The sequence below is a fragment of the Phyllobates terribilis genome, unplaced genomic scaffold (assembly GCF_046119375.1).
Source record: "Phyllobates terribilis strain yellow unplaced genomic scaffold, ASM4611937v1 Scaffold_11__3_contigs__length_659146591, whole genome shotgun sequence".
Classification (NCBI taxonomy): Eukaryota; Metazoa; Chordata; class Amphibia; order Anura; family Dendrobatidae; genus Phyllobates; species Phyllobates terribilis.
In genome coordinates this window covers 416,456,148-416,480,096 of record NW_027362771.1, presented here as the reverse complement: position 1 = coordinate 416,480,096, position 23,949 = coordinate 416,456,148, and the positions used below count along the sequence as shown (strand labels likewise).

Here is a 23,949-nt window from a genome sequence, read left to right as displayed (position 1 = left end):
CTCAATGGGGTTGAGATCTGGTGATTGATTCAGCCATTGCAGAATATTCCACTTCTTTGCCTTAAAGTGGATGTCCACTACAATCAAAGTCTGATTAATGGTTTGCACCTTGTGGTGAACCCTCTGTATTTGAGGTCATGAAATCTTCTCTTTATGGTAGACTTCGATACTGAAACACCCACATGATGGAGAGTGGTCTTCACTTAGGTGGATGTTGTGAAGGTGTTTCTTCAGCATGGGAAGAATTCTGCGATCATCCACCACTGTTGCCTTAGGTGGACATTAAAGTTCTAAAGCTCACCAGTGCGCTCTATTTTTTTGTAGAATGTACAAAACTGTTGATTTAGCCACATCTCACATTTCTGCTCTCTCTTTGACAGATTATTTCTTTAGTTTCACCTTAATGAAGGTCTGTTTCTCTTCCATTGAGAGCTCCTTTGACTGCTTGTTGTGGATTCACAGCAACAGCTTCCAAATGCGAATGCCACACCTGGAATCAGCTCCAGACCTTTTACCTGCTTAACTGATGACTGATTAACAAAGGAATAGTCCATTAAAAGGGCTTTTGAGATAATTGTCCAAAACAGATGAAGCTACACATTACAGATCTGTAATTCCTAAACCCTTACTCCAATTAGGATGTGAATACCCTCATATTAAGGGACTGCTCACGCCAGCATATAAATCAGAAGACTGCTATACGATTTTTGTATTGGTTAGCACTCAGACCAAAGTTATTCAATGGGGCAGTGCTGATGCACAATTTCTTGCACGGACAGAACCTGTCAGTGAAAAAAAATTGCAGCATACTGTGATTTCACTTTGAAATCAAATGCCAAGACTAGGAGTACGTGGAAAACATTGGATTGCACTTGGATTAATCCAAGTGCAGTCGATTTCCACAGACTTACAGAACGAAGAAGATGCAGAACTTTTGTTCTCCATATTCTCCTCATAGTGTGATGCAATTCTCTCGGCTGTGAGAATCTGAGTACACTATGCTGACACTTGGATCAAACTCTGATCAGAATTTGATCAGTGTAATTTGCATAATCGTCCCAATTATCGAGGATGAGAGAATCTCCGGCCGTCTGACCAAAGCCTAAAGCTATGCACTTTAACCCCTTCACAATCTTTGATTTGTCAAAGGTTGTGTCCCTGCCTTTGTGCACGCTCCGAGGCTGTGCCCGCATTTTTCCCCGCACATGACAGCTGATCGGATCAGCTGTCATGTGCCTCTAACAGTCACAGGTGGATCCAAGATCCACCCACGGCTGTTAACCAGTTAAATGCGGCATGTCATTGTGGCCAACGTTCACTGGAAATCGTGATTTCTGCTCCACATAGAAGTGCTTGTAGCACAGACAATTGGATGATCTCCTAAGGGGACTATTGAAGCCAGTAAACACAAAAAAAAAAAAAGTTCAAATCACCTTTTGCTCTATTGAAAATCAAACAAAAAAAATAAACATTTGCCATCACTGCGTGCAGAAATGTCCGATCAAAATATAAAGTAAATTAATCAGATCAGTAAACGTTGTAAGAGGGAGAAAGAAAATCGAAACGCCAGAATTACAGTTTTTGGCCACTGCAACATTGCAATAAAAGGCGATCAAAACATCGTATCTGCCGCAAAATGATGTTGATTAAAACTTTAGCTTGCAAAAAATAAGCCCTCACCTAGCCCCAAATCCTGAAAAATGAAAACTATGGGTCTAGGAAAATGGCGACATAAGCAAATTTCTTTTTTCTTACAAATTTCAGATTTTTTTTTCACTACTTAAAAAAGAACCTATACATGTTTGGTATCTGCTTACTCGTACTGACCTGGAGAATCATATTGGCGGGACATGGTAAATAAGAAACCCAAAAAAAACAAATTGTGGAATTGCACTTTTTTTTTGCAATTTCACCACTGTAATTTTTTCCCCGTTTTGCAGTACACTATATAGTAAAATCAATTGCGTCATTCAAAAGTATAATTCGTCCTGCAAAAAACAAGCCATATATGGCTATATTGACGGAAAAAATAAAAAAAAGTTATGGCTCTGGGATGAAGGGTAGCAAAAAACCAAAGTGCAAAAATGGAAAATCGAAGGTTATGAAGGAGTTAAGTCCATACTGATTATATAGCTGTATCTTGAATAGGTTTTGGTTAACAGCTAAAATGCCAAAACGTGTGACACTGTCCAAATATTTCTGGACCTAACTATATATACACACAAACACCATTCAATCACAGTGTAAAACATTTGTATCAAGCAGCCCTTTAATGCCGACTGTACATTTAGAACTATTAAGACTTAAAATAGGGTTCTAAATTACAAAAACATCATTTCCAGTGCTTTTTCTATATAGACATGAAATTGATAAAGGAAGACTCCGGAGCTTGGCAACATGCGTTCAGACAGAAATGACCGATATATCAGTAGTAAATGCTGCCTTTGGCCTATATATAGCAGAACAATACTGTTAGATGGGCACAGAGGTTATGGTGCTCCCATAATGTTATTTCACTTCTGCTACAGAGAGCCATTGCTATTGTCTGAGTTTTATGTAAAATTCTTAGAGTAGTGTAAAAGGTAAGGCCAGTCTTCAGAAATCTGTGAAATGTGTATCCCCCTAACTGTCCCAGTCACCACTAACGCAGTCACTTCTCTCTTCGTCATCGGAGTCAGCAGATACTTTCTTCATCCGTTGCATAGCGGCTTTTATACTCCGCTCAAGTTCATTTTCTGGCTCTTTATTCACAGGATCTTTTTGCACTTTCTTCAGTTTTACTCCTTGTCTTATGGCTGCTAAAATATTGTCATTTACACTGGTGATTGTGGACTGCGGTTGTTCCACCTTACGGAGGAGATTTTCACTTCGTTTCAATGACGCCAACACCTCTTCCATGGAACCTAAAAGTAGGATATAGAAAAGAATAAACATGATCTCTGCGGTAATGATGTAAAATTGTGTCTCTTATTACATCACATACTACATATCAATATTTTTACTTACTGTAAATGTGACATCACTGCAGAATGTTACTAATGTTTCATTAAAATACAAAAGGTATATACTAAAATCACAGTATAAATTATGTGCATTGAAGGGGTTGTTCCCCTTCAGAGAATCAATATTCCCAACTGCACTTTATTATAGAAAAAAAAAAAAAAAAACACAACAATACACACAAACATACCACAGTGTACTCCCCCGGGTTCCCTGGCAATCTCCGCCGCTGCTCTTGGTGTATGGCGTTGGCTGCGTAACCGATGTCACGTCAACAGCCAATAAGTGCACTTATTGGCTCAGAAAGGGCAGATCCCCTGAGCTCACTGATTGGAATTAGCAGCGACGCTGGTGTCACGTCGACAGCGCGGTGACCAATCACTGGGAGCTGTGGCGGAGATTCTCCGCTGTACCCAGGGAAGGAGAGTATAGCGCGGTTTATTCCTTTATAATAACCTGCAGCCAGGGACATCCATTTAATCAATGGGATCAACCAATATAATGAGTAACCAAACAGCATTCTGACAGCATTCCCAGTATAGGTGAGCTGTAGAATCGCACTTATAGTTCGCCCACTGGACTCCTCAAAGCATAAAATGATTAAAGGTGTAAAGTAATTTAAGTCATACTGAATAGTTTCCCACAAATATATACTTTAATCCGTTCAACTCATTTAGCTCTTTAACATGCCGCCTGCAGATTAGGCCACGTATTTAACCCCTTTACCGAGGGGTAAAGAGGTTAAATACCCGAGGGTGGTTTGCATGTTAATGATCAGGCCAATTTTTACAATTCTGACCACTGTCACTTTATGAGGCAATAACTCTGGAGCTTCAACAGATCCCCCTGATTCGGAGATTGTTTTTTCCTGACATATTGTACTTCAGGATTGTGGTAAAATTTCTTCGATATCACTTGAAAAAAAAACAGAAATGTGGCGAAAATTTTGAAAATTTTCAATTTTTATGCCCTTAAATCTACTTTACATCAGCACAATTTTGGAAGCAATTTTTTTTTTTTATTATTAAGGAGCTGAAAGGGTTAAAAGTTGACTAGCGATTACTCATTTTTCCAGCAAAATTTACAAAACCAATTTTTTTTTTTTTTTTTTTTTTTTTTTTTTTTTTTTTAGGGACCACATCACATTTGAAGTCACTTTGAGAGGTCTTTATGACAGAAAATACCCAAAAGTGACACCATTCTAAAAACTGCACCCCTCAAGGTGCTCAAAAACACATTCAAGAAGTTTATTAACCCTTCAGGTGCTTCACAGGAATTTTTGGAATGTGGAAGAAAAAAATGAACATTTAACTTTTTTCACAAAAATGTTACTTTAGGCCCAATTTATTTATTTTTTTTCATAGGGGTAACAGGAAAAAATGGATGCCAAAATTTGTTGTGCAATTTCCCCTGAGCACGCAGATACCCATATGTGAGGGAAAACCACTGTTTGGGCGCACGGCAGGGTTTGGAAGGGAAGGAGCGCCATTTGACTTTTTGAATGTAAAATTTGCTTGAATAATTAGCGGACGCCATGTTGCGTTTGGGGAGCCCCTGATGTGCCTAAACAGTAGAAACCCCCCACAAGTGACACCATTTTGGAAACTAGACCCCTCGGGGAACTTATGTAGATGTGTGGTGAGCACCCTGATCCCCCAAGTGCTTTACAGAAGTTTTTAACATGGAGCCGTGAAAATAAAAAAAAAATAAAAACTTTTTCCACAAAAATGATGTTTTAGCCCCAATTTTTTTATTTTCACAAAGGTAAGGAGAAAATGGACCCCAAAAACTTTTGTGCAATTTCTCCTGAGTACGCCAATACCCCATATGTGAGGAAAATACAGTGTTTGGGCGTATGGCAGAGTTCAAAAGGGAAGGAACACTGTGACTTTATGAACGCAAAATTGGCTGGAATCGAGAGCGGACGCCATGTAATGTTTGGGGAGCCCCTGATGTGCCTAAATAGTGGAAACCCCCCACAAATGACACCATTTTGGAAACTACACCCCTCAAGAGTTTTATCAAGGGGTATAGTGAACGTTTTGAACCCAGAAGTACGACAGAATTTGATAACACTAGGTCATCATATTGAATAAGTTTTCATTAGTCTTGAGCGCAAGTGCTTGCTACTTGAGTTTGCATCGGGTACTAGAATATGCACCATGTATCGCGCATGCTCGAGTGACATGCTCGAGTCCCTGCCCCGCATGTTTCACGGTTATTAGACACCCAAAAAAAAACATGCGGGGATCGCTTGTGCATGGCAGGCAATCCCAGCGAGGTTTTTTTTGGCCGCGAAGCATATGGGGCGGAGACTCGAGCATGTCACTCGAGTTTGCATCGGGTGCTTGGGTATGCACTGAGTATCGCCAGTGCTCAAGTAGCGAGTACTTGCGCTCAACACTAGTCGCCAGATCATCTTTTTTCTTTTTCCGAAAAAAATCCCTACCCTAGCCCAACCCTAACCCTAGAGTTTATTTTTTACGCCGTTCCTCGTGCGGTATAAGTGATAAGACAACTTTATTCTTCGGGTCGGTGCGATTACAGCGATACCAGAATCATCTCGGGTTTTTAGGATCGACAGCTGTCTCACACTAAAAGAAGCATTTTTTTTTTTGCAAAATCTAGTTTTCGCATCGCCATATTTTGGCCGACAAGTCATGTGACGGTTTGTTTTTTGCGGAAATGAGTTGACGTTTTTATTGGTGCCATTTTCAGGCATGTGACATTTTTTGATCGCTTTCTATTCTGATTTTTGAGAGTCAGAATAAACAAAAACCAACAATTCAGGAATTGTTTTTTTTAATGCTGTTCCGCGTGTGGTAAAATTGATAAGGCAGCGTTATTCTTCGGGTCAGTACGTTTACAGCGGTACCACATTTATATTGTTTTTCTATGTTTTGGCGCTTTTACACATTTTCAATAAAAGCTATTTTCTAGAAAAAAAATAATTTTTTGGCAGTTTTATTCTGAGAGCTATAACTTTATTTTTCGGCTGATGGAGCTTCATGGCGGCTTGTTTTTTGCGGGACAAGATGACGTTTTCAGCGGTACCATTTTTATTTATATTCATCTTTTAGATCGTGCGTTATTCCATTTTTTGTTTGGCGGTATGATAAAGCATTGTTTTGTGCTTTTTTTTTTTTTTTTTTGCCGTGTTCACTAAAGGGGTTAACTAGTGGGACAGTTTTATAGGTCAGGCCGTTCCAGATGCGGCGATACCAAATATGTGTACCTTTATTGTTTTGGTGTTTTTTTTCATAATATTTATTGATGGGTACATTATATTTTTATTTTTGGTGGATTTTTTTTTTTATATATATATTTTTACAATTTTTTTTTTCAATTTTTTTACTTTTATACTTTGTTCCACTATCCCTGTGCTATAAAGGCCGTCAGCGCTGCAGATGCAGACGATACTTTGGTCATGCACTGCGCATGACCAAAGTATCTTCCTGTTGTCTGGTGATCCGGATGTTGTCATGACGACATCGGGTCGTCATGGCAACATCCGGGATGCCGCGGCAGACAGCGCTGGACGCAGGCAGGAGAGGAGTATTGCGATCACCTCCCCTTGCCCCCGCAATGCTGCGATTGACTTTGATCGCAGCATTGCGGGGGTTAATGTGCCAGGAGCGGTGCGGGACCGCTCCCAGCACATAGCACTGGGTGTCAGCTGTGACAATCAGCTGACACCCGGCGGCGATCGCGCCTGCACAGCCTGTGTGCGGGCGAAATCAACAGGGGGTACTAATACATACCTGGCTCTTAAGACCCAGGGCGCAGATAAGTACTTGTATGTCCTGGGCTTTAAAGGGGTTAAAAGGACAGGTTCCTGAGCTAAGCAGGGAGGAGGATCCCAGGCTACTGACCACACATCTTGTAGTCTCAGAAGCGCCGATGCCATTGTAGATGAAATAAGACAGTACAATAACGTTGTAGATCATCAGTAAAATAAGCGAAAGGGGGGCACCAGGTATATTTTATACGCTTTCCTTAGACAATGGTAAATGTTTTATGTAAATCTGGAACGTCACTTAAAAGTCTATGGACACCATGTAAAATATTTTTCCATGTTATTGGTTACCTCAAGATAAAAAAAAAAAAAAAAAGTTTTGGATTGAATATAATAAGTGGAGAGTACATTTTCAAAACCTTCTGATATGCAGCTTGTATTTTTACATTTTTCCCATGTAGACATGTCCCTTGCAGTAATACATGCTGGATGTGAGAGATCTATATAGTGAACATTGTAAATAAAAAAAAATAAAAAAAAAAACACAATTGTGGAATTGCATTTGTGTTGCAATTTCACCGCACTTGGAATTTTTTTTCCCACTTTTCCAGTACACTACTGTATATGGTAAAATAAATAGTGTCATTCAAAAGCACAACTCGTCCCGCTAAAAGCAAGCCCTCATACAGTTATATTGATGGAAAAAAGTTATGGCTCTTGGAAGAGGAAGCGGAAAAAAAAGTCAACCAAAAAACTAAAAATGGCCTGGGGTTGAAGGGGTTAATGCTTATACAGTCAAAACTGTGCACAAAATAAATATAAATAAAAAAATGACACATTTTTGGAGCTGCATATTTTCGCTGTATCAAAAACACAGCGTTTTACAGTTCCAGCAAAGTGGATGCATAGAATTGCATTAGATGTGGAAAATCTGCAGGCAAAAAAAAAATCATGCATTTTTAGTATGTTTCCACAGTAGAAACACACGTAAAAGCCAAATACCAAGAAGTATCAAAAACTAAGCAGCTTTATTTAACCCTTTCGCAACCTTGGGTTTTGTCGTTTTTGCTTTTTCGTTTTTTGCTCCCCTTGTTCCCAGAGCCATAGCGTTTTTATTGTTTGGTCAATATGGCCATGTGAGGGCTTATTTTTTGCGGGACGAGTTGTACTTTTCAACGCCATTACTAGTTTTACCATATCATGTACGGGAAAAAAATTCCAAGCGCGGTAAAATTGCAAAAAAAGTGCAATACCACAGTTGTTTTTTACCACGTTCACTGAATGCTAAAACTGACCTGCCCTTCTTATTCTACAGGTCACTACGAGCTCATAGACACCAAACATGTATAGGTTCTTTTATATTTAAGTGGTGAAAAAAAAATTCCAAAATTTGGTAAAAAAAAATAAATAAATTAAAAAAAAAAAAAAAATAGCGCCATTTTCCGAGACCTGTAGCGTCTCCATTTTTCGTGATCTGGGGCTGGGTGAGGGCTTATTTTTTGCGCGTCGGGCTGACATTTTTATTGATAACATTTTGGGGTAGTTCCAATGTTTTGATCACCCGTTATTGCATTTTATTGCAATTTTGCGGCGACGAAAAAACGTAATTCTGGCGTTTAGAATTTTTTTCTCGTTACGCCGTTTACCGATCGGATTAATTCTTTTTTTATATTGATAGATCGGGCGATTCTGAACGCGGCGATACCAAATATGTGTGTGTGGGGTTTATTTTTTATTATTTTATTTTGAATGGGGCAAAAGGGGGTGATTTAAACTTTTATATTTTTTTCATTTTTTTTCATTTTTTTAAAAACTTTTTTTTTCACTTACTGCATGCTTCAATAGTCTCCATAGGAGACTAGAAGCAGCAGTTGTCTGATCGGCTCTGCTACATACAGGGGACCAGCAGATCCCCTGCATATAGCAGAATTGGTCCTGTGCTATGAGCGCCGACCACTAGGTGGCGCTCATAGCGACCAGATCATGACAACCACAGGCGTCTGCTGCAGACCCTGGGTTGTCATGCACGCCCATCGGCGACCCGCGATCACGTGACGGGGTCGTCGGGGCTTAGGACGCGCTTCCAGGAAGCACGCGTTAAATGCCGCTGTCGGAGATTGACAGCGGCATTTAACAGGTTAACAGCCGCGGGTGGATCGCGATTCCACCCGCGGCTGTTGCGGGCACATGTCAGCTGTAAGAATCAGCTGACATGTGCTCGGTTCAGTGAGGGCTCAGCGCAGCAGCCCTCACTGAACGGGTAGTACGCAAATGTGAGTACTAAGATGTCATGGGCTCTAAAGGGGTTAAAACATGACCTACCAACAAGAGATAAAAAATGCAGCATCAAAAACACAATGAAAAATACAAGTAACCCAATTTACTTATCGGTGCAAAAATGCTGCAGAAAAGCTGCAACATCAAAAACTCACCAAACATTTGTTGTGGGAATGTAGCCCCAACAGTTCATTTACACATAAGAAAAATATGGATTTCTCTGGAATAACACATCAGATTGCAGATATCAAGGTATCACTTTATTAAGCTTCCTATAACCTACATGCCCATACACAAGGCTTAAAATGAATCTGTAAGTAAGATCCACACTCTTAAGTTAATTGGCTAGCTCCAGATCAGAATGAAAAAAACTTATGCATAATGTGGTGGTAGCACTAATAGTTATAGCATTAGGGAAAAATAAACAACTATTCACATACCTGAATTTTGGCTGAATTGGGCTTTTAATTTTCCGGCTGTTGTCCGATTTCCAGCATCTTCACCTATCAGCACTTGATGTTCATGTAGTTTTTGTGGCGCAGCTGAATTAGATAAGCGAGCTGGACCTTCTAATAGAGAAGGCCATGGTGGTAGTGGTGGCGGAGGTGGAGGGGCTAATGGAGGAGGAAGAAGAGGAGGTGGGGGAGGAGGAGCGATAGGAGGTGGGGGAGGAGGAGCGCTAGGTGGTGGTGGGAAGTGATTTTGCTTGGAGGGGTCATCACTGGCCAACACACATTCAGAGATTCCTTTCTGGACAATAATATGGATAGGGATGTCTGATGAACTACTCCTCTGTCCCTGTGCTTCCTTAGAGGGTTTACTGGGTAAAAGTGACTGTATTCGAGACGTTTTCAGTACAACATGAGATCCTTTTTTCTAGATAAAGAGAAGTTACAAGACCAGTAAGCCTCCGTTGAGAACACTCAGCCCTCACTGCTATTCACACTTTTTCAGGACATGACTGTACACAACCTGAACACTGCAATTTAACACTCACATCTTTAAAACTCTTTAATCTCTGCAGTGTTTTTTCACGTTCCTGATCAACCCATTCTTTTTTCTGTGTCGCCTCTTCTTTTTTCTTGTCTCTTTTCTGTCGGAATACAAAGAACGCTGTTAAAGTGTCTCCCACACACTGGATTAAATGATACAGAAGCTTCCACTTGCACTAGGGGTTTGGCGCGGGATCAGAAAACATACTATTCATAGACTGTATACTCACCATCTGTGCGGAGTGATGCTGCTGAAGCCGCCTCTGTGTTTCCTGGTACTGCTGGAGTTTCAGCTCCTGTGTTGCTATGCACTGATCCTAAAACCATTGGAATGGACACAAAGGATTTCGATTTAAGAAAACAAATAGAAAATCCATAGAGATGGAAAGAACACATGGTTTTATCAGCCACAAGTAACAATTGTCATCTACAAATTCACTCGTCATTATTGCCCTACACTGCGATTTGGAAAAGCCTCGCGCATCATGAGCGCAAGTGACACAAACGCGCTCCCTTCATATGCAGTATCTCTCTCCACAAGACACTCCATCACTTCCCAGCAGTCTCCTCCCAGTTGGACATTTGCAAGCCACTTTAGATTGCAGCATGGAAGTAAAACCAAAGAAACATAATACGCAAATACCCTGCAATAAATGAGTAAACCGCCATAGTGCATGAAAATAATATAGGGTACTTCATTAACATAATTTTGATCAAAATAACGCAAAAGCCATCCCACTACTTCATGGTGACCCTATTCGGGACAGTCCTCTCGCTAATATTTAAAACCTTGCCATTTGTCAAGTGACATGCATGTGGATAAGGGCTAAAACGACAGAGCCCGGCTAGTAGACACACAACCATGGGGAACAAGATGAATAGGTAAAGACAGGCCACACCTTTATATGTACAGAATACACACTAACTGAAAAAAAACTAAAAAAAAAAAAAAATTAACTGGGATATAAATTGGTGTGCATGCAGCATGTAAATGCATGTTCACACCTGGCCACTAAACAGTAAAAAAAAAAAACAATAAACAAATACAGAAACATAATAAGCAAATACCCTGCAATAAATAAACAGCAAAAGTGCATGTAAGTAATATAGGGTACTTAGTGTGTCCTGCCTTTTCCTTGAGCTGGAAATTCTATTCATCTTGTTCCCCATGTCTGTGTGTGTGTGTACTAGCCGGGCTCGGCCTTTCTCAGCCCTATCCACATGCATGTCACTTGACAAATGGTAAAATTATAATATCAGTGTTAGGACTGCCCCTGATAGGGTCACCGTGACGTGGTTGGATGGCTTTTACATTATTTTGATCAAAATTATGTTGAAATCAAGTACCCTATATTATTTTTATGCACTATTGCTGTTCATTTATTGCAGGGTATCTGCTTATTATGTTTCTGTCTTTGTTTTTTTCTTTTTAGTGGCCATATGTGAACATGCATGCCAATTTACATCCCAGTTCATTTTTTTAGTTTTTTTTTCAGTTATATTAGGTAAATGCCAGCCGAGGTGCTCCAATGATATTGCTGAATAGTCACTGTAGTTACATTTTGGCACAGCTTGGCAGTACATTCTCTCTACTAATGGTATCCAAGCCTTTGTTTTCCATGAGGTAACATGGCGCTTCGTTTTCCTGTGCTCTTTATTTTACAATCTGTATAATAACATTTGTAACATACTTTTTTGTTCCTCAGTAATGCTCGTCTTGAACAGATATTCCCCCGTTTTGACTCCAGCTGTTGGGCCTTTCTTCTGAGCATTGAATATGTTGAACTGGACTGCTCAAACGTCTGTAGTTCCTGAGGTTCTTCACATGTGTCATAGTAGACAACCTCATCCTCTTTTTCTGTAATCAAAAGGAATTGATTACAAATGTGCCATTACAATTACTACAAACGCACTAAAAACCATAATGATTGATTTCCCATTTTGGCCAAAACGCAATATATAAAGTTTTTTGCAATTTTAGCATAAATGGTGCTTGCTTTGGTTATGGCTTTTCTTTTGACATTTTTTTTTTTTTTTTTTTTAAAAAAGGTGTTTGTGTAAAAGGCTAGGAAAAAAAATGTGAGAAAAAAGGCCTTAAAAAGGAGTAGTCCAGCCTTATTAAACACCTTCAGTGACATAGCTAGGGTGAAAATAAAATCTGGAGATACTAGACCATTAGCCCTGTGGATCCATCACACGTGACTTACTGCAGCAGTCAGGTGGCTAGGACAGTGTGTCATTGGATGTTTCTCTGATGCCATGCAGTTCTACTCCCCTGATCGATGGAGCCAAACACAAGCCTCAGTAGTCCAGTGACAGCAGAATGATGAAGTCATCATTGCTTCCAAAGACTGCGCAGACCACCGGAGCGGCCTGTGATGGCTCTGACAGCAGGTGGGCAAGTCACATTGTGTTGTCTTCACGCAATTGGTACCCTCCAGTAACATTTCTGGTAAGACTGGACTGCGACTTTAAGGCCTCCTTTACACGCACATATTATATATTTGTAATCCTGTAATTTGAAATCCTAAACAGATGTCCATGGACATACCAGCAGAAGAAATACCATAGAAGAAACGCCAGTAATCCGAAAAATGGCACACAAAAAAGCTATGAAAAGCAGATAAACAAAGCTCAACTAAACAGTGCCCATAAAAGTGGATTTATCCTCATAGCAATTCCTTATTGTGAGGTCAGGCTACTGATCATAGCCCTTTAGAGTCCCGAGTATAATACGCATCATACCCCTTGTATCTCCCCCATTTCCCCAAGAACTGCATAAAACACAAAATAAAAACTCAAGTTGCATGACTTCAAATTAGTATATTTATCGCTAGTACATGTTTTCATGGGGGAAACAAAATATGGAGAAGTTTTTAATTGTAAAGTGCTGCGTAATATGTTGGAACCATATAAATAAAGAATTTTATTACTACAAAATGTCTACTAAATAAAATAATTTATTTATAACCCACCATCTGATTCATGATGTACAAACCACAGGCTGCATAAATCAGTCAGACTAATTATTGCAGCACTGTTTGCTTTACTCTGAAATGCATTTAGGTTTCAGAGACATACTTGGAAAAGCTGACTGGGAACTATAGCCCAGATTCATCAAGACAATTGATGTGCAGGCCGGTCTTGATGAGGGGGTGTGTTGGAATAAGGGGCACTTGATTCATTAAGTAGTGTATGGCTCTTAATGAATCTGCCGCGTCTGAAGAGTTGTGCGTGCCTCAATAAAAATCTTACTCTAGTCAAGAACTGGAGTAAGATTTGTGGCCAAAGCTAATCATGAATTAGATGAACTGTGGCATCGCGCCCATTTCCCGCCACAGCTCCACTCATTTTAGCAAAACTGGTGTGAAAACACAAAAATTTTGTACAACTCTGCTTTGCACAAAAAATCTGAAGAGTTTTGGCGTAATCGCTTTGATGAATTGGGACCCATGCCTCAGCTGATTAGTTCAAGTCAAGTCCCTTGTGGCTTCCCCCCCTGCCACACTTCCCTATATTGGGGCTGGGAGAAGAGTATGAACCACTGGGGTCCAACCTTGGACTAGTCAGCCAAGACAGAGCCCCCATCAGGCTTTTCAAAAAGTAAGGGTCAGCACCAGTGGCTCATTAACTATGGGGATAAGCTGCTGCAGGAGATTGTTCTGATAAGCACAATATTCACAAGAGGACACATTTGCTGACCCATTCACTGCCATCATATGTACTCCAAATCAGTATGTTCCAATACACATGCAGCTAAAGGCAGGCAAATACACTGTAGAAAAATGGGGGGGGGGTGTCACTTGGATTCATTTTTTTCTTACAGGAAATGGAGGCAAATTCCCTAATAAAGTGATTTTTCAAAGTGTCATAATTTTCCTTACTGGACAAAATTCTTAAAAAGGAAAAAAAAAAAAAAAGTTTACTTATCCTAGCAAAATTTACAAACTTTCTGATGTTTGCTATAAACCAATCACACAAACAATTTAAATAGCTCAAAACAACTGGGCTAAGATTCCTCAGGAACCGTGCAGAAGCTGGTGTCTGGCAATGCATCATGTTTGCAGCAGGTCATAACAGCCAAAGGATGCTTGTTATAAAGGGGTTGAGTAATTCTAAGACTGCAGTAATAGTAAGTACAAGTGGCATTTTGCCGAATTTGGAGACCACTTGTTAGATCAGTTGTGTTTGGGGTATTTAAATTGTTCTTGCTTCATCATTTTATTGCAAATAGCAAAAAGTTTGTAAATGTTGCTAATAAAATTAATTTGCAAGCGGGGCTGAATACTTTTGATTGCAACTGTATATCAAATAGGATCATGGAATACAATGGGCCTAACTTATGCCAGAACAGTGCCCATTTGGCATATGTTTGGGCACAATACATTAGCATATTTAGTTACCGCTGGTATACAGTACAAGAAAAGTGAAGCTGTAAGTTACCTTTCATTCGCCTTCGTAGTGTGTCCAGTTCAGTTGTCAGCAACATTTCTTCATGTTTCAATATATCAAACTGAACATCATATAGTTCTAGCTGCGTCTCGTAGTACTGCAACTCCAGCCGATCCAAACATGCAATTGCCCCATCACAGTTACTCAGATTTTCCATCTGTCGGATCAAGTGTATATTGTGAAATTGTCTTGTGCTATTCTGAATGTTGCTTCGTGCAATGACTGCGGTATATAGCATAGGACTCATTTATACAATTATAGATACTGTAGTTGTGACTGCTTGCACACCACACCTGATCTTTTGACGTCTCCACTATGTATGGAACCCAAATCAGTGATCCAGGATCCCGCTTCTTATACAAGTAATTGACGTCATTGACAGACATCTCTGGTGTTGGATTTACTTCAAGCTGAAACCCAACTGCCTGATCCTTATTTTTCCCTGACATCTGCAGATGAAGGAGTCAGGAGGCGCCTATACACATTAGATGGTGGGCTGAGCCTGTCAATGTAAGGCTAATGTGCATGGCCATCTTAAGAATGGCCAGACGGCAACATCTCTGCCGGGGGATAGTACTAACAAGAGCAGATATTCATCTACTCACTAATGGAAGGGAAGGAATAGTCCTATTTTTGTGCTGTACTAACTCCTAGCAACTTGAATAACTTCTGAGTTTGGCAGAAAGGGTATTTGTTTAAAATGAAAAAATTAAAGTTACAACCTACAAAAATAACATTTGTAAAGTATCTTACGCTTTGCTTGATATCTGCCTTCTTCTGATTCAGGCACAGCTCCTTTGACCTCATATGCTGAAGACTTTCCTTTGCCAACATAGACTTGATCCTCTCCAGTCTTGGCACCGCTGAGGCCCAAGTGGCTTGTCCAAATCTCCTTCTGTCCAACTCCATATGTTTTTGCATTGCTGTTGAAAAGATACACATCATCATGATCATCAGAGAGTATAATCCTCAGAAGAGTTTAACTACTAGTTTTTAATAGGAGTATTCCTATCATTCCTGTCTTGCACATGTATGAAATAACCACCCATCAGGGAATTTTGGGTCCTTGAGTCACAGTCATCGATTAAAGGCAGATGCCTTTTCCCATTGAAATGAACAGAAAAGGAAGCCACTGAAATCTTTGAGTTTGTTTTGGCAGTTACTTGGGCGTCTAATGCTGCGAAGTGAAAAGGGGACCATATTCAAATCCATCTTAAACACGTCTAAGAGTCAGCATGTGTTAACACGTACATGTCACAGGTGGTCTAGTGAGCACTTTGAAAGGGGATATATTATACTATCATATATACATTGAGCAAAAGTAATGGTGTTATTACTCAATATTATGCATAGGCCATTCATGAAAAAGTTGGCGTGAAAGTCTGATAAAAATGGAAGAGTATGAATTAGACATTTGGCTTACCAACTCCCCAGCACTGGTCTGTGGTGAATACTTTGCAGATTTAAAGAGTACCCATCATCAATCTGGGGCTGTCCTTCATATCTAATAAAAGAGGGCAGCCCCACACTGGTGATTTTACTAAATATAAATTATTGTCAAAATCACTCATAAAAGTTCTCCTAATGCCCCTGAAGGATCAGACTTTGCTAGAAAGTTTGGACAGACCTTTCGGTTGTGGGATCCCGGCATGCAGAAAGAACTGGAACCCACATCCCTCTGTGATCGCTTTCACGGTGAAAGAGTGAGATCTCGCCTTGTACTGATCCATCACTGCCGTGTACTTTATAATGGCCATCGTTCTGTAACAGTGATGGATCAGTACAAAGACATCTCACTCTTTCACTATGAGAGTGGTTGCAGAGTGTTATTGGATCCCGCTGTGCATGTCATACTACAACCAGGGCGGTGGAGTCGGAGTCTGAGCTAGACTAATAAATATATAATAAATTGGGTACAGTAGTTCAATGCAGTTTGTGGGGAATATTTTTTCATAAGCATTTGGGAAAGAAATGAAATGTCCTATAAATGTCTGTCCTATTCCTGATCTAAGGGTGTAGACTTTTAGCTGAGATTAATCTGTGCTACAGTAAATTTATCACTTAAACATGAGCCATGTATGAGGGAGTCGGAGGTTTGGCTTACCGACTCCACAGCCCTGACTAACCTGGATGTTCGGATCTGACTTGGTAGAAAGTTGGGCCCTTTCAGGGGCATATGTAGAAATTATGAGCATTTTTGACAACTTCTCATTTAGTAAGAGCACCGGTCTGGGGCTGCCCATTTTTTCCCCACTGCAGACTGATGTTTATTGTGGATCATCCACATACAGAGCATTGATCACACATTTGTACCTTGCCATCAGGAAACACGGGTCACTGCGGGGCCTGGCCTTTCTGCAGGAAAGGATTTGTTCTAGCACCGGAATGAGACCCCAAAGCCAAGGTGAAGACCGAGGAGACACTTATCAGTGCAAACGCACTTTTTTTTTTTAATGAAAAAGAAACGGTAGTCCCAGATTGGTGATCAGTATTCTATAAAAGGGCTGTTTCATGAAAATCATTTATGACATACAGTATCCCTTGGATATGCCATAAATGTCTACTTGATACCAGCTGAACTCCTAGAGTAGTGAATAAAAGAGCTGCACACATGTGGCGGCTCCCTCTCTTGGCATTGTGCTCACGTCAGCAGTTGGAATAGGGAATCGGATGACCCCCCCCTTCTGGAGGTAGGTGTGGGTCCCTGAGATGGGCTGTGCATCTATTACACATTTATGATATATCCATAGAATATGTCATAACTAGGGTTGAGCGAGTATGTTCTGTCCGAGTATGCTCGGGCCGAGCTCCGAGTATTTACAGCTGCTCGGTGATATGATTGAATCTCTCCCGTGTGAATGATTTGCAACTGTTTGACAGCTTTATTACATGTGAGGAATGTGTAAGAAATAGACATTCCTCACATGTAATAAAGCTGTCAAACAGTTGCAAATCATGCACACGGGAGAGATTTAACCTCATCACCAAGCAGCTGTACATACTCTGAGCTCGGCCCGAGCATACTCGGCGAAAGGGTTAATAGAACATACTCGCTCAACACTAGTCATAACCATTCAGAGACAACCTCTCAAGATTTTCCCATCCTATAAAATGATGGCATATCACGAGGTTGGCCATCGTTCAAAAGACTGCGGAAACTCAGCTTCTTTACCAAAAAGACTGTGCACACACAGCCTAAAGGGAGTTTTCCAGATGTAAAACTCCATTCCTAAGACAAGCATGTATTTAAAGGGAACCGGTCACGTGAAAAAAATGCTATTAACCTGCAGATATGGGGTTAATCTGCAGGTTAATAGCATTCTGAACCTGCCCGGTGCCAGCATTTAAGAGGCCCACTGCCGGGAGAATATGAATTGTATTCCTCCCGGCAGCATTTAGGTTTCAGCCATAGGCACGGCGCTGGCGCAGCTTCAGTCACCACTCTAACCATCCTCTGGCCTGACTGAGCCCGCTGTCACTCAGTGCCAGGGTTGCAGTTACAGCCACCGTTCTCTATACACAGAACGGTGACAAACCGCGTTGGCTCCACTCCTGTGATTGAAACTCGAATGCTGCCAGGGGAATAAAGTTAATTTCTTCCCGGCAGTAGAGCTCTAAGTGTTGGTGCCGCACGGTGTCAGAATTCTATTAACCTGCAGGTTAACCCCCATATCTGCAGGTAATTGCCCTTTTTCACGTGACAGAGTTCCTTTAAAGTTTTTCTTTCAGGATAATGCAAAACAGAACTTTGACACTAAATCTGAAAGCCATAATGTGATCACATGTTCTGCATTGCTGTAACAAGAAGGTGGGCGTCCCGTTTGATCTGATGTCCTAGAAGCCCACTATGGTTCTACCTGACAGCGCTTTTGAAGTCTCCTTGAAGTAATCCACAGTTATATTCCGTATCGAGCGCTCAGCCTCTTCTGCAGTTGTGTTCCACTTATCGGCCTCCTTTTGTAAACCTTCAATGCGTTTTGGGCCTAAATCATCCATTTCCAATGATTTCTGTGTAGAAACAACTGAAGTCATGATACATTTTCCCCATTTTGGGTGCATTGCGCACATTTTGGCTGAGCCTTCTGTCAGCTGGATACATACATCAGCATTCATCGTGGTACAACTCCAGGAGGGGGGCTCGAATGTATCCCACTGTTTAGCCTTATAGGGTAATACACCGCCCATTGATACACATATTAAAAAAAAGATACGTCACAGAATATTTGTCTTTTTTGTGGTTATCCATAGGAAAATGGAGACTGCTGCAGTAAAAAAAAAAAAAAAAAAAACAAGGGTATGCCGTTTCCTAGAAGAATTTGTCTTATTTACGCAGAGTCTGTCAAAAGATCCACGTCACCAGGATTTTTTTTTCCCAGATAAGAGTAAGATGTGCATTGTAAATGTGAAATTCAATAAGCTTCGGCTGCACTTGGACTGATACAATTGCAAGAATAAATCACTTTGACTATAATTGGTTCCAAGTACTCTGTAAACAAAGCCCTCGAGGATTTCCAATATAAAAAGCTTAAAAACGGATAAAAATAAGTAATTCCCTACCAGTATTTCCAGCTTGTACAACATTGCCAGCTCCCGCATATCCCTGAAAGGCTGCAGTAGATACTGGTGGAACTGGGTTGCCACGGTAACCAATTCCATAAAAGCTTCGTCTTCTTCCTCATAAACTTTAAGTAAGGACATCATTTTATCTGCATTTTTGTGCTGATGAAGAATCTAAAAAATAAATAAAGAATACATTAGTATAATAAATATCTCCCCACCTTGTGCCTCTACAGGGTTATCGATCACAAGGCGCCACAGAATGACTACAATGTTTCCCTATGGGACAGAAAAGTGCAGGCAAAGTTGGAGTTTTCTTAATGACTGTAATTGTTATTTTTTTTAACCACAGGGAAATATTGCAGTTACAAGATTTTCAACTTATAATTGTCATCATCGAGACATTGTAGTGGAGATTTATACGCCAGTCTTGGGGAGAGAAAAAAAAGCAGGGGAGGGATTACTGGAATAAGTTGTGCGGAATTTAATAAAAGTCACATAATGAACTTCTTAGGCCTCACTAACATTAGTGATTTTTATACATGCGAAACAAAGTCCGAGTTTCAATTGTGTTTTGGATCGGACTTTCATTAATGTTCGGTCAGGTTTTTACCATCAGGTGTATTAGTGATTTTCACATATGAAAAAATAAAATAAAAATTACAAATCTCCTGCCATCCACTACAATGTCAATGATAGACTGCACAGCGTGGCCACCTGTGAGCTGTCCATGATATTCACAGACCCATAGGCTTATAAGGGTAATTTTGATCAGAGATCCGACATAAATATGGGGATGCCAGACGACTGATGACGATCACGTATGTCCGATTTCAGATGGCACTGACCTCCTGGAGATAGGCCACAGGCCGAAATGTCCGTCGGAGGCTTTCCCATAGAGAACACAGGAGTGCTCAGCCAAGAAATGTCTGAGATGGTTTGGTGAATCCTGCATTGAGCAGGGGGTTGGACCCGATGACCCTGGAGGTCCCTTCCAGCTCTGACATTCTATTATTCTATGATCGCTCTTGTATATGGTGGTGCCGGCTGAGCTGGCGGTAGGCTGAATGAAGTATAGTTCGGCCGACAGCCATCTAGTGTGTATGGCCGGCTTTAATGGGCTGTTTGCTGTAGATTTGAGTCTCCTGCTGATATAATCACTATATTGTCATTACAGATCGAGTAATCCTGCTGCCAGTGTGTACTAGGGTCCTAGTCTTCTTTCCCCTCAGGCAGTAGAAAAAGGGTTTTCGGCTCCATGTTAAAGGTGTCTATAGGGTCATACTAGCCAGAATGGTATCACGTTAGGTGGGCTGCACTGCAGAAATGAAGGCGCTATAACATTCCAAATAAGAACCTTTTTATTAATACCAACGCGTTTCGGCACCTTTTTTTTTTAAAAGATAAAAAAAAAATATTTTTTTTACCTTTAAAAAAGGTGCCAGTCTAGTGCTGAAAGTCTTTAATAAAAAACCTTATTTGGAACGCCAAGGATCCTTCATTCCCGCACCTAACGTGATACTCTCCATTTAGGTTAATACGTATCTGGTTAATATATACCCATTCAGCCACGGGGTAGCGGCTTTAGGCCACGTGCACACATTCAGTATTTGGTCAATATTTTACATCAGTATTTGTAAGCCAAAAGGCCTGGCTTTGGCTACAAATACTGAGGGAAAATACTGACCAAATACTGAACGTGTGAACATGGCCTTACATTTTTGAATAGGTGTTGTGCAGTCACAACACCTACTGAGAGCTATTACCACTATTATCTGTTTATCAGATGGTACTGCCCCATTTATATGCCCTTCTGTGCTTTCCAGAGCTCTCCATAGGGTTTTACTGCCAGACATGGGCCAAAAGAGGTTCCGTTTGGCTGGTTTATGCCAATAGATAGCAAAAATGAAAATAGTGTATTTGATGACATTTATCCATCCCACATGACCCAGTAAAAAACATATCCGTTACATTTTTCAACATGGATGTTTTTGCATCTGTAACAGTGGCCACTGTATGTCATACATTACAGCACACATGTCAAACTCCAGCCCATGATCTAGCCTCCAGGGTGATTATATTTGGCCCGCGACACAAGAACCACACCCCCCCTACGTGGGGCCCATCACTCTGTCTGGAGGACTATGTGGGGCCCATCACTCTGTATACTAGTTGGCCCACGACTTTGTCCAAGTTTTTCATTTTGGCCTTCTGAGTGTTTGACATCCATGCATTAGTCATCTAATTATTGGACATGTTCTAGGCATACAGAATAGCACCCATTAAACAAATCCATCATGGAAAAGCTCATGACATCTTTGGTAAATGGATCCAATAATAATCTGTGGGTCATAGATGTCACTGTTAGATATCCATGACACATTAATATATACTTTGGAACCTATTCCAGGCATACAGATTAAAAAGTGAACGGAAAATATGGTGTGAACAGGGCCTAACCTATCAGAGGTCAAAATAGTGTCTCTTAATTCTGTCAAGTTGAAAGAAGCGTAGGAAATAACATAGTAGAGCACACAATGGAATCCAGTATAATTACCCCTTCAGAACCAAATTTTAATTTTTTTGCACTTTTGTTTCTTCCTACTCTTCTAAGAGCCATAACTTTTGTTTGTTTAGATCTTCCTTGGCATAGCCGTATGAGGCCTTGTTTTTTGAGGGACGAGTTGTAGCAGTATGTAAAACATACTGAAAAATGGGAAAAAATTCAAATTATCCCACTTGGAATTGATGGGAAAAAATGCAATTCGACTCTCCAGATCAGTATGATTATAGCAATACCAAAGTTGCATATTTTTTGCTTTGCTTTTATTTTTTTTGAAGCGAAGTGGAGAGAAAAATTCATAGATTTGCATTAAGAAAAAAAAAAATCAATTGTGTTGCAATTTTCTGAGACCCAGCCACATGCCCGCACCGTCCTCACGACCTCCTTGGCCCCACACACCGCTACATGCCCGCACCATCCTCACGGCCTCCTTGGCCCCACACACCGCTACATGCCCGCACCATCCTCACGGCCTCCTTGGCCCCCCACACCGCTACATGCCCGCACCATCCTCACGGCCTCCTTGGCCCCCCACACCGCTACATGCCCGCACCGTCCTCACGGCCCTCTTGGCCCGGCACACCGCTACATGCCCGCACCATCCTCACTACCTCCTTGGCCCCACACACCGCTACATGCCAGCACCGTCCTCACGGCCTCCTTGGCCCCGCACACCACTACATGCCCGCACAGTCCTCACGGCCTCGCACACCACTACATGCCCGTACCGTCTTCACGGCCTCCTTGGCCCCGCACACCACTACATGCCCGCACCGTCTTCACGGCCTCCTTGGCCCCGCACACCACTACATGCCCGCACCGTCCTCACCGCCTCCTTGGCCCCGTACACCACTACATGCCCGCACCGCCCTCACCGCCTCCTTGGCCCAGCACACCACTACATGCCCGCACCGTCCTCACGGCCTCCTTGGCCCAGCACACCACTACATGCCCGCACCGTCCTCACGGCCTCCTTGGCCCAGCACACCACTACATGCCCGCACCGTCCTCACGGCCTCCTTGGCCCCGCACACCACTACATGCCCGCACCGTCCTCACGGCCTCCTTGGCCCCGCACACCACTACATGCCCGCACCGTCCTCACCACCTCCTTGGCCCGGCACACCGCTACATGCCCGCACCCTCCTCCTTGGCCCAGCACACCACTACATGCCCGCACCGTCCTCACGGCCTCCTTGGCCCAGCACACTTGCTCCTCAAGGCTTTTCTTGCGGAACTCGTGCAGGTTCTCGAAGTATTTCTCCGCGTCCTCCACGTCCTCCGGGAACAGCACGTCCAGCACAATCTGGCGGCCGCACTCCTCCATGGCGGCGCCCAGGTACCGCTCCAGGGTCCGGCACACCGCGTCCTCCTCCTCCGAGCTGCCCTCCCAGGTCGGGGCATTGGGGAACAGCAACGTCCACAGGCTGCCGGCGGGGAGCTGGGCCGGGAGGCGGGGGAAGCAGGGCTGCAGGCGGCTGCACACGGAGCTCAGCTGCCGGTGGATGTGCTCCAGGTCCTGCACGCTGTACAGCCCGGCCCAGCTGCTCTGCTCCCCGTCCTCGCCCTCCCGCCGCTTCCTCCGCTGCGCGGTCCGGTTGTGGCAGGTCACCGCGAACTTGCTGTCCACCTGGTTCCAGGCCACGATGAAGCCCATTTTATACTGCTCCGGCTCCAGGAAGAGGTTGGGGCGCACGGCCACCCAGCCCTCCAGACTGTCCATCCGCTCCCCGTCCATAGCTCCACTCGTGACGTGCGCCCTGTCAGGTGCGAGCTCCGCAGTGACAGCTCCGGCCGCGCCGCACGTATACATGACCTTTGTGCACAGCGGTGGGGGAGGCGCGGCCGGGACTTTCCTCCTCACTTGTCATAACTTGTCATAGGCTGATGAGAAGTGACGTCAGTTTCCGGCATCATGTGACTGCAGTGATACAGCTGCATGTGGTAGTAAACAGTGTAAAAATAGGCTCTGTGGAGACACTGCACGTAGCGACCAATCAAAACGCTGCTTTCATTCTCGGACTATAAACGCTGTGATTTGATTGGCTCCTCTGGGGGCTGCTCAGCTTGAAGCTGTAGGAAGCTGGTGGCGGCAGGAGTGGGCCAATGCTTGGGGCCCTGGGCTGGGATGAGGGGTTGTCCCGGGTGTCAGGCTGTGGGCTCTGGGCTTCAAGAAAATGGCTGCCGGAGGTGGCGCATGCGCAGATTTAGAGCTCTCCTTGTCACAATTTTTCTGTGTACATCAAATGTCATTGTTCTTGGTAGTAAATTGCCTCTTTACACCAGACAATGTGCTGCTGCGAACAATCATTTTGAAACCAAATTAAAAATGATTGCACCAGAAAAACAAGTGTTTAGGGAAGTGAAGTTTA

At 42.3% G+C, this 23,949-nt stretch overlaps 1 protein-coding gene and 1 non-coding gene across 2 annotated transcripts; both read right to left on the bottom strand.

Annotated features, from left to right (window-relative positions):
- Window positions 1–2,251: 2,251 nt before the first annotated feature.
- WHAMM (WASP homolog associated with actin, golgi membranes and microtubules) lies at window positions 2,252–23,472 on the bottom strand. The gene is made up of 10 exons (XM_073653113.1): window positions 22,758–23,472; window positions 19,015–19,188; window positions 18,315–18,465; window positions 15,211–15,380; window positions 14,449–14,614; window positions 11,697–11,863; window positions 10,236–10,322; window positions 10,011–10,106; window positions 9,454–9,889; window positions 2,252–2,903 (listed from the first exon to the last, which is right to left on the bottom strand). The coding sequence occupies exons 1-10, from the start codon at window positions 23,388–23,390 to the stop codon at window positions 2,623–2,625; spliced, it is 2,361 nt and encodes a 786-aa protein (XP_073509214.1). The 5' UTR covers window positions 23,391–23,472; the 3' UTR covers window positions 2,252–2,622.
- On the bottom strand, window positions 16,763–16,892 carry LOC141168045 (small nucleolar RNA SNORA35). Its single transcript, XR_012251800.1, has one exon. It is a non-coding gene; the product is annotated as a small nucleolar RNA SNORA35 (small nucleolar RNA).
- Window positions 23,473–23,949: the final 477 nt, after the last annotated feature.